The sequence below is a fragment of the Natrix helvetica genome (genome assembly GCF_964273705.1).
Source record: "Natrix helvetica genome assembly, chromosome: 5".
In the NCBI taxonomy this organism is placed as follows: Eukaryota; Metazoa; Chordata; class Lepidosauria; order Squamata; family Natricidae; genus Natrix; species Natrix helvetica.
Genome location: NC_138551.1, coordinates 61,902,497 through 61,918,744, shown reverse-complemented (window position 1 = coordinate 61,918,744; position 16,248 = coordinate 61,902,497). Strand labels below are relative to the sequence as shown.

The following is a 16,248-nucleotide window of genomic DNA, read 5'->3' as shown; positions in this document are numbered from 1 at the left end:
GATTAAACCTCTGTTCCCGTCGGAACAAAGGACCTTGGTGGAAACCACTGTAGTTAAAGCAAGTATCTAACAAAGACTTTCAACTGTTAAAAGATAGAAGGAACTGAATCAATACATCTACGGTATAAAGAGGTGAAAATGATAACAGATATTGAGAAATAAGACAGGTTTTCCAAAATATTTTAAAATTCAGAATGAATTTTCAGTTATGAAATGGTATTCTAAACTAAAGAATGCCAATGGACATATAGTAATTGATTCAAAGATCAAACAGAGATACACGGAAGATAGTGAAATTCCATACAATGTGTATATCAACATCCAAGATAGCTTATTTCTGCAATAGAAGAAAATACATGTATCTCAGGGATGAATTGTGCATGCTGCTGTCTGGGTGTTTGTAGTGTTTGCTTGCAGACTTTTCTGAGCTTGTCTGTTTGTTTTCAGACTCTTCGTTACCCAATTACCATATTTTTGGAGTATAAGACGCACCTTTTTTCCTCAAAAAAGAGGATGAAAATCTGGGTGCGTCTTATACATCGAATACAGCATTTTTTGCCTCACGAAGCCCCGCCCCTTCACCAAAATGGCCGTGCATACCCTTAAGGAGGCTTTCGGAGAGCTCCTGGGGGCTGGGGAGGGCAGAAATTAGCAAAAAACGGTCCGTTGTTTGCCCCCCCCAGCCCCCAGCAGAACTCTATAAGCCTCCATACGGCTATACATGCAATTTTGACAACCCCCTTCCGTTTTTGTGAAAAATGGGCTGTTTTTTTGCTCGTTTTGGGGGCCCCAGCCCCCCAAGACCACTCTGCAAACACTCCCAAGGCTATTCATGCCTTTTTTTAAAGAAAAAAATGGGCCCGTTTTCGCGAAAAATGGAATGTTTTGGGGAGGTTTGCAGAGTGGAAAAACTTTTTTTTTCCCTTTTGGAAAGCTCTTTAACTGATTGATGAGAATTACATTGATCAAGTGCTGTGCCAGCAGAAAGAAAGTCTTAGGTGCTGCAGATTGTCAGCAATTTCCTTTTCCAGCACATGGATAAATACACCTGGAAACATCTACCTACCTACCTACCTACCTACCTACCTACTCTCTCTCTCTCCCTACCTATCTACTATATTTCTCTATCTACCTACCTACCTACCTACCTACCTACTCTCTCTCTCCCTACCTATCTACTGTATTTCTCTCTCTCTATTTCTCTCTCTCTATCCCTCTACCTACCAACCTACCTACTCTCTCTCTCACCTTACCTATCTACCGTATTTCTCTCTCTCTATTTCTCTCTCTATCCCTTTACTACCTACCTACCTACACCCTCTCTCTCTCCCTCCCTACCTACTGTATTTCTCTATCTCTATCCCTTTATCTACCTACCTATCTACCTAACTACTCTCTCTCCCTACGTACCTACTGTATTTCTCTCTCTTTCTCTCCCTCTCTATCCTTCTATCTACCTACCTACTTTTTTTAAAAAAAATTGCCTCTTCAAAACCTTGGTGTATCTTATACTCTGGTGCATCTTATACTCCAAAAAATACGGTAAGTAACATCATCTGAATGTGGGGTTTGCCCTGCCACTGTTGTTAGGGTGTGTGGTTTTCTCTGTGGTATTCCCTTGATTAGGTATGGACATGGACAAATAAATTAAATCCTGATGTTTAGACCAGTAAATTTCAAACACCAGCATGCTGGCTGGGGAATTCTAGGAGTTGAAATCCATATTCATCAAGTTTGAAAAACAATGCTGTAGGCCCTTGAGTCTGGCCAATTATGGATTCAAACTGACCAGTAGGAAAAGATGGTCTGTTATTCTGCAGCCACATATTGCAAGCTGTATGGGCCACAAAGATCAGTGGGAATTGCTTTTGAATAGGCTACCTAGGAATGCACAATATAGTCCTTTTTGTTTTATTCATCAAGAGATGCACAACAATGACAGGCTTACTGAGATCCCAGGCATGCCTTTGTAGAACAAAGGTAACTTATTCTGTCAAACAATTATTTAATATAATTATTTAATGGGGATTTGTACCAAAAAAAAAGAACTATTAGCTAAGATTTACACATGTTAAATTAAATTATGGTTAGATAAGATTTAAGTAAATGTAACTTGTCTTCAGACATTGTGGGTGCTGCATCACTGGAGGTTTTTAAGAAAAGACTGGACAGCCACTTGTCTGAAATGGTATAGGATCTCCTGCTTGAGCAGGGGGCTCGACTAGAAGACCTCTAAGGTCCCTTCCAGACCTTACACGGGAAAAGACCCGAATACAACAAAACCAGCATATATATATATGTATGTGTGTGTGTGTGTGTGTGTATGTATCTACATACATGTAAATACATATACATATGTATGCATATACATACACATATATTAATTACAGACGATTTACAATATATAGCTATACTTCATAGTTCTGGGGGCATCCTGTGATCCTAAGCTCAGCTGATTCTACGTGCAGTGCATTGTATCAACAGATGCCTTTCGTTTTCCGATAGACCCAGATGAAAATTCAGTGCCAACTCGAGGATCGGACCGAACAACAAACTTTAACGGCACCCCTTCCTTACCCTGAGAAACACCCACGTTCTGCAAGGCTGGGCCGATCCCATCCGCAGCTCTGCCGGCCTATCAAAAGCCCGCCCCTGGGGTTATGGGGATTTCGCGGCTCCTCCCCGGTATCTCCAGCAGCCAAAGCCGGAGCGCGATCCGCCCCCTTCGTTTGCTCTTCAAGCTGAAAATGGCAGCCGCGACGGGGGCGCTCCGAAGGTTATTGAAACCCTCCGTAAGTGCGACCCCCTCGCTTACCGCACCGTACCCGAAAAATGACCTGTGTGTTATGACCCCTCGGGCATTGCTTTACTTCGGCACGGCGGCTGCAGTCTTGGGGCCCGCCGGAGCTTCTCTCCCTGTTTTCTCGTCGTGTTTTCTAAGTCCGGCGTGCTCTTTGCACGAGAGTAAGCCGAAAAACCTCACAGGGTCTAATAATGGCTTGCTTAGGGGACGAGGAGCAGATTTCTTTATCGATCCCCTCGCTTCCCCAGTCTTGAACCTTTGGCTGTTTTTTTGCAAAATGAACCTATCACTGCTGCTTTCCCTAGATTTTCCCTTTGCTCTCTCTCTCTATTAAAAAAGTCTCGAGTGTCTCTTTCCCCACCCCCCTCCCGCCCCTTTACTCATCCAGATCTTGGGAAATCCTCCATGCCGCCGCAGCACATGGATCTTGGGAGGAGAAACTGGTGCACGACCTTCGCGTGCTTTGCAGGGGTCTTTCCCGAGCATCTCAGGCTGCTTCTGCTCCGCTGCGGTGCATCTTTCGCTTGCATGTTACATGTTGGTCCCCGCTGCCCGTCTTCCTCTGATACCGAGCCATGCCCTCTTTTCTTAGGGTGGTTGGGCCGGCTCCACCTTATGGAGAGCAAGCGCGGTGGCCGGAAGGTGTTTATCAGCAGCGGCGAGTGGGCGGAAGTGCACGGCCGACGCGAAGCCCTCGGTGCCTCGGTTCCATTTCAGTACTAGTAAGTTGCCGGGGCTGAGAGTGGATGAAATCGCTTATAATCAGCACCTTGCGATAGTCTCCGAATTGTTCACGGATGAACTCTAAATCCTCGCTTAAAAACCCTTCTCCCTTTGCTTACTGGCCAAAGATCTCCCCCGTGCATATTGCCTGATTTAGTCTGCAATCATTTCCATTTGCAGTGACCTAAAAAGCAGACGAAATGTTGGATTATCTTTGCAGATGAGACACATGTGCTGGAAAGGCAGACCCAGGGAATTCAAACTATTAAGGAAAAAGGTTTAGGCTAAATACCAAAGAAGACTTTCTTGGCCAATGGAATAGGCTGCCACCTGATGTGAAATCTTTTCAAATAGACTGGATAAGTCATCTGTCAAATGGTCTAGCCTAGCACAGTCTTTTTCAAACTTGGCAACTTGGCAGCTGGCTAGCTTGGGATTCTGGAATGTGCAGTCCACACACATCTTAAGACTGCCTAGTTTAAAAAAAACCTGTTCTAAATAGATCCTGCACACCAGAGATTGGACTAAATAACCCAGAAGATCGCTTCACCTCAATGATGCTATTACTTTGCTGTTTTCTTGGAATATATTCCAAAATTGGCACAATGCTGTAAATTATATTACTTTTTCTTCTATTTTTTCAGATCTGCTTTTCTGTTACATCAATTAAGCATAGGCTTCATAGGTGAGGGGTCCAACATGTTTTCACTACTGCAGAATTACTACCGTAGTTAACGACATGTTATTTTTAAATTATTTCAGATGGGTATAGCCATTCAATGGAAATATTATCAGGGAGTAAGGACTGTGTATGGAGATACACAAAATATTTATATCAGTGCTGCTAAATGTTTCTAATAGTTTGCAAACAGAACTCTGGTGTGTGGGTATATCTGTATATTGAATTTCATTTGGCAATAAGTTAGTATGGTCTCTTTTGTAAAAGAAGAATCTGCATAATTTGATTTTAAAATGAAGTTAAAATTTCAGGTACTGGTAATAGTTTTGGTCATCTTTGTTGAACTAGCCTTGGTGAAGGCAAGAACACTTTTCTTCCTATTTACATTAAGGTTCAGGGCTACAAATTGCATATTTGAATGAATACTGGCCTTGGGTTAGAGCAGTGTTGGTTTCAAGAAAAATAAACACTGAACATCAACCTTCACTAATTGGCTATCTGACAAATATGCTGGGTTTCTTCCCCCTTTAGAATGGCTGATCCATCTAAAGGACTTTTACCAATAGCCGTTCCTTTAGTGATTGAAGTTGAATCCAAACAGATGACATGTTACTGGCACTACAGTATATTCAGTCATAACATGAACTAGATACTGAGAATAGATTATAGACTATACTGGCTAATTCACATCATACTGAAGTCTCAACCTTTGGGGAATTGTTAGAATATGTAATAGTACTGTTACAAAATCGTTAACTTGGGTAGGTATAGCCAGTCATAACATACCATTTTAAAAAACAAAATACACTTTTTTAAAAAGGGTGTGATTACTCACTTAACTTTTTTATTTTCTAAAAATGCTGCGGTACATTTACTGAGATGTTTGCTCTTTTCTTTTTATGAATTTGCATGTTAATACTTGCTTGTTTCTAATCCAAACATGGTATCTGCATTGTAACACATGACTGTACCTAATGATTACTAGGTACTGCGAGGTTTGTTCCTGCTGTCACTCAGCGTGCTCCATTTTTTAAGGGGACAGCTGTGGTGGATGGAGATTTCAGGGAGCTCAGTTTAGATGACTTTAAAGGAAAATACCTGGTTCTTTTCTTCTACCCCTTGGATTTGTAAGTATTTTCCTTTGTTATATTTCTTAGATAGACTTGGCCTTCATGTTTTGGGCAAATAGTCTTGTTTGTTACTTCAACGTGACTTGCATTCTGGTTATCATGTAACTCTGGCCTTCTTTGTGTACAAGTTCAGTGATAAGAAGTAAGCCAAAGACATTCTTATGAATGTCTTTCCAGATTAAGGAGGGTATGTGCTGTTGGTAATATTATTATCATCTAAAATCAATCCACGATAGCTTGAAGTTGTTTTTTGACTGTAATGGATTATAATCTACTACATTGTATGTCCTTCCATGTTGTCAAGATGTTTCTGGGGAGAAAGTGACTGGCCCAGTCACCTAGTGGACTAAAAACTGAATCTGTCCATTTCTACTGCAGCCTCCTAGCTCCTCCTATCTCAGCTCTCATATTCAGAGATAGAAAAAAAATGACTTGGAATATTAATTGCTTATTTGTCTAGATAAAGTGGGACATCCATTGTGGATGAAACAAACTAGTAAATTATATAGGTTAGGCCAAACGTTATTGGATTAAACAAATACACACACTTACTTAATTCCTCAGTAATTTTGTTTCGCAGATGTGAGAAATTTATTATCTCAATTTTAATGACCCAGATGCTATACTGAGGACAGTGCAGATTAGAAATTAGTGTAGAATAAAACCTGCTTTGAACATGAATTGTAGGGTTGTGCAATGAAACAAATTGAAAGGGCAAATATGATTCTAAGTACTGTACAAATAGTATCTGAATATTCCTTAAATTAAAGGCATCCTTTCTCAGAATCTTACAGTAGCTACACAATTCCAGGAAAAAATGCAATTGTTGACAGGTGCTACTTACAGAGATGTACTCCAGATCATATTTTGCCTTTGTACAGTAACAGTATCTGGTTATCTGCATATAGTGCTCCTAATGAATATTATTACAATACTGAAGACTCCAATAAAATATTTGTAAAACACCTGTCTGGTGCCTTTGATATGGTATGATTGTTAAACTGTACAAATTATAATTTGGAAATTGTACGATCCTTACGTTATGTTCTATATCTTATGTTTGTTATGATGCTGTAGCCTATCACTAAAAAAGATTTATAATGAAACAGGATGGAACATTTGTGGATTTCAGCAGCTTTATATGGAATATAGACTGCAGCATATTTTTGGCTCTTTTGGCAATTATGATAAGGGAATGATAAAAAGCGATCAGATAAATGCTATAAACATTTGATAGAAATTGGGGATTAACATTTTTGGCACCTTTTCTTGATTACATGCCATTATCCTTCTGAACTTTGTCCTTTCTATTTATGTCCCAAGGAATTATTTGGATAAGAAGGGTACCTCAAATGGATAAATATTTATTTTGCTCATACTTTGTACAACATAGTGGTATAAAGATTTTTAGAGGCCTGTTCCATTCTTTTTCATTTTCTCTCTGTATTTTTTCCCCACTAGCACTTTTGTATGTCCAACAGAAATTATAGCTTTTAGTGATAAAGCAAATGAATTCCATGATGTGAATTGTGAAGTTGTTGCTGTATCAGTGGACTCTCACTTCTGTCATCTGGCCTGGATAAATACACCAAGAAAGGTAGAAATTAATCTTCTCTTCACTTATTCTTGCATTGTCATTATATTTAATTATATCTATTTATACAGCACCACAGACACTATGTAGCCAATTTGACTGACAATTACTGTGATATTGAATGTGCAAGAAAATTGCTTTTACTTATTTGGATATTTACTAAAACCTTAAATACTTAAAATGTGTTTAAAATCTAGATTCATCTTTTTTACATTAATATTAGTTTGGTATATAAATAGCTTAGTTTCTTAAAGGGCACTGTTTTAATAAGATTTTCTTAAAATGTAAACAGAAATGTGATCATTTTTCAACTGTGAATATTTATACTTTTCCTACCAGATAGGCATTTTACTTTTACCTAATAAAAACGAACTATTCATGGTTTCTGCTGTTTCTGAAATTAATTGAATTGTTGTGGTATCTAATTTTATTTGTGCTTTCTTCTCATGGGTATTGTGACTCAGTTATTTATATCAATTGTATCAAAATTTGCATCAAATCATGATGTCAATGTGCATATATCGTGATTGTTGTATCATTATGACCAGCTTCAGACACCACTGTTCATTTTGTCTAATCTACTCTAAACCATAAGAAAAGTAGCGCCCAGTAAGAAAAGGAAAGCTAAAACATTCTAAATTATTATGCTTGGTCATTGTAGGAGAGCCCAACCCCAAAGCCATAAGTAAATTATAACTACAAAAGTTGCTACTATTTTAAGTCTGATTATAAAATTCTGAAACAGATAATTATAATTTTTATTAGTAAAATAAAAAAGCAATTATGTGAAATATATAGTATGTAAACAAGAAAACTGGTGTCTATTATTCTGTTATATATTAATGTGACTTAGTGGTCAGATTTTAATCATCACTTAGAACATCTTGAGATCTTAACACTTAGGACTGTTGATTGAAATAGTGGTTCTTTCTTGCTGACTTAAAAGAATAAAGTCTCTGGGAAGAATTTGGAAGGCCTGGACAAATTGGATCTTACTCTTACATATTTCATGAGCTTTTCTGTCTTGAGGTTCTGTTGCTTTGTGCCCTTTTATCAATCGAACCTGTAAATAGTCAGAGTTCTGGATTAAAATCTGTGCTTCAGAACACTGGCCTGTACTTTAAAATCTTCGATAAATTATTTTCATATCCACAAGTAACTCTCAAAAGAATGGAAAATGGACAGGTTTTTAAAACATAGCTTTACTAACCTGCGTATGCTACAGCCTTGAAGTCTGTCCAGTCATCTAGCTAGAATTATGACCATGTGACAGGGTTTCCACAACTAAAATGCAAGTGGTGACCACACACTTTTGTCTAGAAGATGGCCCCTAAACACTAGTGAGACTTGCTGGCCTTGTTTCAAGGACAGATCATTTATCTCCTTGGCTCTGTGATGTAGTTAAATTGAGCAGATGCCGCATGCCTTATTATTAAGACTCCTGGGTAAAGGCAGATGCGGAGGTGTGATGTATCATACTAATATCAAAATTAAAATTAAAATCAGAGGACTAAACTTTTATTTATTTTATTTCATTATTTTATTTTATTTATCCCACCTTTATTACTTTTTATAAATAACCAAAGGTGGCAAACGTATCTAATATCCCTCTCTTCTTCTGCTTTCTCCATAGCAACTCAGTGAGGTGAGTTGGGCCTGAGAGAGAGTGACTGGCCCAAAGTCACCCAGCCAGCTTTCATGTCTAAGGTCTCACAGTTCTAGCCTGGTGCCATAATCACTTGACCCGGGATGGGGAACCTATGGCATGCGTACAACAGGTGGCGCCCTCTCTGCAGGCTTGTGAGCCATCACCCAGCTTATCTCCACTGTGCATGCACGCGTGCCTCCCACCGGCCAGCTGATTTTCGAGTTTCTGCCATACATGCGGGAGACGTGCGCGCGTGCGCAGGAGTCACGTGGGCATGTGCGGGGGCGAGGGAGCATGGGGGTGCACTGCGCCTCACTGTGCTCCGTTTTGGGTGCCAAGAGGTTTCAGGGAGGGACTCTGGAGCTCAAGGGAGGCTGTTTTTGCCATCCCAGAGGCTCAAGGAAGGCCTCCGGAGCCTGGGGAGGGCAAAAAATGAGCCTCACGGAAGTCCGGAAAAGAGACCTGTTTCTGGCTTCTGGGGGGCTTCTGGAGCCTGGGGGGGGGCATTTTCACCCTCCTAGTGGCTTGAGGAAAGCCTCCGGAGCCTGGGGAAGGCGAAAAACAAATGCATGGCCGCCCGCGCACACACAGACACACACACCGGTTCCATCATGTGTGTGTGTGTGTGTGTGTGTGTGTGTGTGTATATTCAGTAAACCCCCAAGTGTTGCTTCAGCACATTATCTATACAATATTGGTCCCCCAAACAACCGAAGAATTTTTACTCTTGCTTGCTATAATATTTTCCTTTCTGCCATCTTGAAGGGAAGGTTCTATGATATAAAAAATATATGCAGATCTTTCCTTGAGGTTTGGGAGAAATGGAAACTGGGTTCTGTATTGCTGTGTTTCCTTTTCTATAAAAAACTGTAAGATAGGTATATTTCCTCATGTATCACAATACCCCGGCAGGACAGAGATTACATTAATCTCTCGCTAGCTAATCAGGAGGAAGGGATTTCAGAGACACTTCTGTGTCAGAGCTATGATTAAACATAAAGTGGTGCTCCAAGTGAGGAACTAAGCCTTACTGAGGTTTCCATAATTCTGTGTGTTTGTGTGTGTGTGTATACTTTATTTTTTCTCCCCCTCTATTTTTCTTCTTTTCTTTTCCTTTTAAACATACGCATGCCATTCTATATATTATTCTGCTATCTCTTTGTTATGATTGGTTGGAACAACATTGTCTTAATCCCAACAAATCCTAGCAGACCTTTGCAAGTATTAAGACTTAATATAAATTAGCGTAGCTTTATATCTTAATACAGGGAATTCTTGACTTAGCAACAGTTTTTTTAGTGGCTGTTTGAAATTAAAATGGCACTGAAAAAAGGGACTGATAACCGTTTTTCACACTTATGACCAATGTAGCATCCTTGTAGTCATGTGACCAAAATTCAGATGCTTGCCAACTGACTCGTATTTATGACGATTGCAGTATCCTTGAGTCATGTGATCATCTTTTGTGATCTGTTAAACAAAGTCAATGGGGAAGCCAGATTCACTTAACAACTTTACTAACTTAATAACCGTAGTGATTCACTTGACAATTGTGGCAAGAAGGGTTATAAAATGGGGCAAAACTCACTTAACAGCTGCCTCATTTAGCAACAGAAATTTTGGGTTTAATTGTAATTGTTTAAGCTTCTCATATGTTTTAATTCCCATACCTGATAATCTTATTTTATTATAGCAACATGATTTTTATTTTTACAAGTGATTGTTGTAGTATTGGTCTCTGCTGACGTATAACAGAAATAAATAATAATTGCAGCTCCCAGAATCCCAGCTGACGTAAAAAAATCTGGCTTATGAAAGCTAGTATAGATATTTCTCATGTATGTTATTTATCATACAATATAAAACTGTTCTGGATTAGAACAAAATTTGAAGTTTTCTTTCTAAACATACTTAAATAGATCTTTCTTAGAAGGTTTAAAATGCAATTGTGGCATCTACCTTACTTTGGTAGTGTTATTTATACTTTGATAGTACCTTATTTTTGGAATTATTTAATCAATTTCATTACATTTATTAAAGCTGCCTAACAAATATTATAACTTTGGGCAGTGCCCATGACATTGCTGAATGATGGCTAAAGTCCTTCAACATGTTTTTTAAAATAGAAAATTGCCAAAATGTTGCGTAATCTTATTATTTATGGTCTATTTTAATTTGTATATTTGCAATATTTAATATGTTAATAAACATTAATACAGTATAAATATAGGAAATATCGATATACTATTAATATAATTAATATTATATTATTAATATATTTAATATACAAATCTGAAGAAATAGGTTAGATACTGCAACTGAAATAGGATTCATTTATTTGGGAGTAAGGAATGGTGGGAAAAATAAAATTATGTTATTTCTGGAGTCTACAACATTTCTCTCTAATATTTATATCAAGGTACATTGCTTATAGATAATAATAGTAATAATAATAGTAATGATGATGATGTTGTATGAAAATCTGTTTTATGTTGATGTTGGATTTTCTTTCTCCAGCTCTTAATGGTTGTTTGTGAAGGATATATGCTCATTTTTCATTCGTCATCTTTTGGTTAATAGTAAAAATCTGGAAGGCTACAGAAAAGCTACAATGTTTGTCTTTTTCCTTAGACTGGTGGCTTAGGCCACATGAATATCCCACTTCTATCAGATTTAACAAAACAGATTTCCCGAGACTATGGCGTTCTCCTAGAAAGCTCTGGGCTAGCATTAAGGTAAGGAATCTTGTTTTGTTACTTATCTTGAAAGTCTCCAGTAAGATAGGATAGGGATTTATATATGATGCCATAAAATACTCGAATTGATTTTAATTTAGTACCTTGTGTGAAGTCTAGTGCTGCAGTTTGTAAACCTAAGTTCCTGATTTAGTACATTGTGTGAACTAAATCTGTCTTTTCCTGAAGCTTACAGATAGTTCACGGCTTTAGGCTGGGGGGGGCAGGGGGGGAGTGTGTTCGTGTGTGGAAAGCTGCTTCACCTCTTTTTCCCTTTTCTGCAGCACCAAGCTAGCCCATATAGACTAGGAGTGCAACACAAAGGGGCATTTTTGCATGTTCTGCCATCTTTGAGCTGCTTTGTGCGGAGTGGGAGCAAGAAGGCAGTGGCAAAGGTTATCTGGGACTATGAAGTGCTGGATGGCAAGGGTGACTAGGACTTGGTTGGGGTGGCTGTGCTTTCCCTGGGCATGACAAGCAGAGTTTGCTTGCCGTCTTGAAGAAGAGACAGGAATATTTGTATCTGATAATATTTTCAGCAGATTCTTAAAATGCCATTTAACCTGCCTTAGCCAACTAGAAAGAGATTAATTTTATAGGAGCAGTAATTTTACACACATTCACACCCACCACAATCAATAAGAGTTTTCTTAATTGTTTACAAGATTTTTAAAAAGTTTGAAAAATACTTTATTTATAGAATGTAGTACAGAATAAAATATTCATGTTTTTGATTTTGCTGGAATCTCATGGATAGAAGACTGGGAATATGTTAAATCTCTCCTATCATGCAAGAGCTGAAATTCCCTCCTTCGCTCTTATCTACATAACTATCTATGAATCTTGTCTGCCTGCCTTGATTACAATTGGTCAGTTAAGTCTCTTTTAAACATTTTCATGTTGGTAAACTTCATATATACGGTAAATCTTCGTGAATAAAAGATAAATGTGACATCTATTACTGATGTGCAGTATTATTATTTTTTGCTCTATTTAAACTGACAGTCTGTTATGACTTCAGAGTATTCAGAGTAAGTATAAACAATACTTTTAAAAGACTAGTGGAAAATACAGTGGATGCTACATTAACCTCCCAATAGAATTAAAACTGGCTCTTTTACAAGCAAACAAATTACATAAATTCAGCTGCCTTTTTCACTGCTATCTGGTAGAGAAAGAAGAATGGGATACTGGTAAACATGAGATCTCTGTGTGTTTTACATTGTAAAAGTCATTTTAATTTTAAAAGATGCATTTACTTTTTAAGGGGCCTTTTTATCATGGATCCTAATGGTGTCATCAAGCACTTAAGTGTTAATGATCTCCCAGTGGGTCGTAGTGTAGAAGAAACACTTCGGTTGGTGAAAGCATTCCAGTATGTAGAAACACATGGAGAAGTCTGCCCTGCAAACTGGATTCCAGACTCCCCCACGGTATGTTATTAAAGCTAATGTGTAAAACATAATGCTCATTGTTTTTAATTATAGAAAATCTTTTTTTCCTCTCAGTATCTAGAGTTTTCCCATGCACTACTATTGTATGCCAAGTTGTTTAGACCTGCTCTCTTCCTTATGATTGGATGCCAGTATGAAGGAAGAAATTACCTGTACAATATACAATAGCAATTCTGATGGCAATTTCCATTGCTAAATGGGATGGCCCTAAAGTGTGATGTAATATGTGACCACGCTGCGTAACAATGGAAATTGTGTGGCTGCTGTAATTAAGAGAGGATATCGTAGGGTTGCCATTTGCAACATTCTGCCGGAATCCTCGTTGACTTTGCTTGTAGAAAGCTGACAAGGAAAATTGCAAATGGCAATCACATGGCCATGGCATGCGTTATACCATAATTGAGGACAGGCCAGTGTCCACTGAGACCACAATTCAATAACCACAGAGGACAGTGTGATGACTGTAGGTCCCAAGAACTGGTTGTAAGTACTGTACTTGTTCACTATCATTGAAAATTTGAACAGTTTCTGAATGAATTGGAAATAGGTATGCTTTTAAGTTCCTTACTATCTTGTAAGAGATAATAAAGGGATGTTTGATATTTATGTGTATGGGGACTCTGTTCAGAATTTAATTAACTGCCTTGATCGAATGCATATTTCAATACTTACGTTGTAACTTTTTGTTTTGCAGATTAAGCCAAATCCAGAAGATTCAAAAGAATATTTTTTAAAAGTAAATAAATAGAATGATGACCAGTACGAGATTAATGATTGAATCTATTTCTTGAAGCCAGAAACAAGCACCCTGTGAGACTAGCCATGATTACAATAAAAACTGCAGAATATTTTCTACTTGCTATGATGAATGTCTAAATGTTCACAGGACTTTGGCCTTCTTCCATAATCCCAAATTAGTTTAAATAGCACATATATCCTACACAAAATACTAGAAAATAATTCTCATTTGAATAAAAAGATCAGCATTTTATATTTAGTGTGGAAAACTAGTGATATTTTTGGTTTATTTTAGTTTGTAGTACCGTGTTTCCCTGAAAATATGACATGTCCTGATAATAAGGTCATGCTACATTTTTCTGGTGGGCAAAAATATAAGCTCATCCCCACAAATAAGCCCCCTGGACAACCCCCCACCTCCAACCAGGCAGCGCGCCGCTCACTAACCTAGTGGTATCCTGAAGGTGCCAAGCTGCGGGAACCGGGGTGTGTGTGTGCAAATGTGATTGCGTTGCTTGGTGGCTTCCAGATACCGCTAGGTTGGTGAGCGGCGCTGTGCCCAGCTGAAGAGGGGGGTTGCCGGGCGACTGCTCTCTTGAGAGTGGGCTCCCAAAAAGCTGGGCACAGCAGCCACCCGGAAAAGAAGAAAAGAAGAAAACTGGGTTTTGCTATAATTACATGTAGTCTCACTTATCCCACCAGTATATTTTTGATTTACTTTCCCCTACTTTGATTCTCTCTGTACTAGCAGGATATTCCTAGTAATCATTTGTGGGAATTCATGGAAGTGCTGTTTGTATGAACAGGTGTTACACCATTGGTCTTTTATGAATAGTTGCTGTGCTTTATGCAAACAGCAATTCAAGAAGAGGATCTTGCAGCCACAGAAATGAAGCTAACTATATCAGTATTGGTGCCACATAAATGACCCTAGCTAAATCAATCAGTGCCATCTCAAAATACTTGTTTCTGATCATTGGAACATCTTTGCAGTCTTTTACAACTCACAAGTCTATAATTCTCCCAGTTACATTTATTTAACTGAAATTCCATTTTTTCCTCTGGGAGGTCTGGATAGTTTAAGCAAGTATCTCCTATTTTATTCTCACCCCAACAACCTGAAAACTAAGGAGCAATTTCTTGGCAGAACAATTAATCAGTGAAACGACTTACCTCCAAAAGTTGTGAGTTCTCTTTTTAAGAAGAGATTGGACAACTATTTGTTTGAAATGGTATAGGATTTCCTGCTTGAGTAGGCGGTTGAACTAAAAGACCCCCAAAGTCCCTTTCAATTTTGTTATTCTGTTCTCTTATTTGTTAAACAGGTTGGTACCTTGCCCATTGTTATCCAATGAGCTCTGTGATCCATTTGAGATTTAAATTGGGATTTCTCTGGTATTTTGAATTGAAAGCTTATTGTATCTTTTTTTTTTCTATAACGGAGCAATGGCATGATGGTGTGACTAACCACACAGTCCTGTTATATAAGTAAACAGACTGGTAAAATTCTTCTAACAGCAGTGCCAAATTCAAGGCCCATTTTCGCTGACAGAGTTGCAGGAGGCTGTCGCAGCTGAAAACAGCCCTCCAGACTCCGTTCCGCAGAGTGCTTGGGCCAACACAGGTGCTGCCCACCCACCCCCCACCCCGCAGTACGAGTGACTATTGTTTCCTCAGAAAATGAATATTTGAATAGTTCTGGAATTTAAAAGAATTCTTGAAAATTATATTTAAATCTAGTCTTGATCAACATTCTCGTTTCCAATTTTGTTATACCCACCCACCCCATTTTTTCAAGATTCATTTTTTTTTAAACAAGGGCATGAAATTTGGTAGACACTAATAGAAGGGTCTATAGCTATCATAGAGCTGAGGGACAGGGTCATTCTGTTGAAAAATCAGGTATATATTTTTCTGGATCATTAATAGCCTGATAAGGGCCGAGTTATAAGCCTTTTGAGCTCATGGAAAAGAGGAATAGATAAAATTGCATGATCGGTCACATCTGATTCTGCACTCATAAACTGGGATAGTGCTCGTGTGCACAATAAATTCCTTTTCACACTTCTGTTTAATCCTTGACTAAATTATTTGGCTATACCCTTAACAAATGCTGCTGTGCCATTAACTGCACAAGAAAATTGCTTGGAAAGATTATATAGTACCCCTATTCAGTATACAGGTTTATTATTTATTATTCATTTGACCTGATGTAATCTATTTTTGAAGGGCTGTGAAGCTGTATAAGCCATTTCCTGTCATTGAATATCCTGGAGGAAGAACTCTTGACATTTCTCATTCTGAAAGATGACACTCTCTGGACCATAGGGTTTTGTTTTGGGGTTTTTTGTGCATATTTTTGGTAGCAAGATCATATTTCTATCAGTACACTCTAGGTATGCAAAATACGGTAGAACATAAGTGAGTCTTATGTTCTATTTGATTTTGATCTGATTTTCTGGCCAAATCACCCAGAACATAAAGAGTCTGTTATGATTTGCCAGCATACAAATTTTAACAAAAGATTATAGAGATTGAACTATTGAGAATGCCATTTGCATCAGGCTCATATTGAGAAAGCGCTTGATTTGACTGAATCAATTAGCTCAATACAAAATGTCCAGATATAGTGTGTTTCATATACGGTTTATAAAAATTAGATTCTTTCATTTTCAAAGCTTTTTTTAAAAAAATCTTTTGCCTCTCCGCTGCACCCCAGCTAGACTGGAAATCCAGCGCTTACG

General features: G+C 38.2%; 1 protein-coding gene across 2 annotated transcripts; it reads left to right on the top strand.

The window, feature by feature from the left end:
• Positions 1 to 2,660: 2,660 nt before the first annotated feature.
• PRDX3 (peroxiredoxin 3) lies at positions 2,661 to 13,757 on the top strand (the record flags this gene model as incomplete). 2 transcript variants are annotated; one of them, XM_081955661.1, is made up of 8 exons in its annotated part: positions 2,669 to 2,792; positions 3,396 to 3,525; positions 5,191 to 5,332; positions 6,797 to 6,932; positions 11,209 to 11,312; positions 12,580 to 12,745; positions 13,105 to 13,249; positions 13,461 to 13,757. In XM_081955661.1, 7 exons carry the CDS (start codon positions 2,748 to 2,750, stop codon positions 13,204 to 13,206), a joined length of 825 nt encoding a protein of 274 aa, XP_081811787.1. In that variant the 3' UTR covers positions 13,207 to 13,249; positions 13,461 to 13,757. The 2 variants fall into 2 exon arrangements, with proteins under 2 accessions (XP_081811786.1, XP_081811787.1); XM_081955660.1 differs by lacking the exon at positions 13,105 to 13,249 and having other exon boundaries at positions 2,661 to 2,792.
• Positions 13,758 to 16,248: the final 2,491 nt, after the last annotated feature.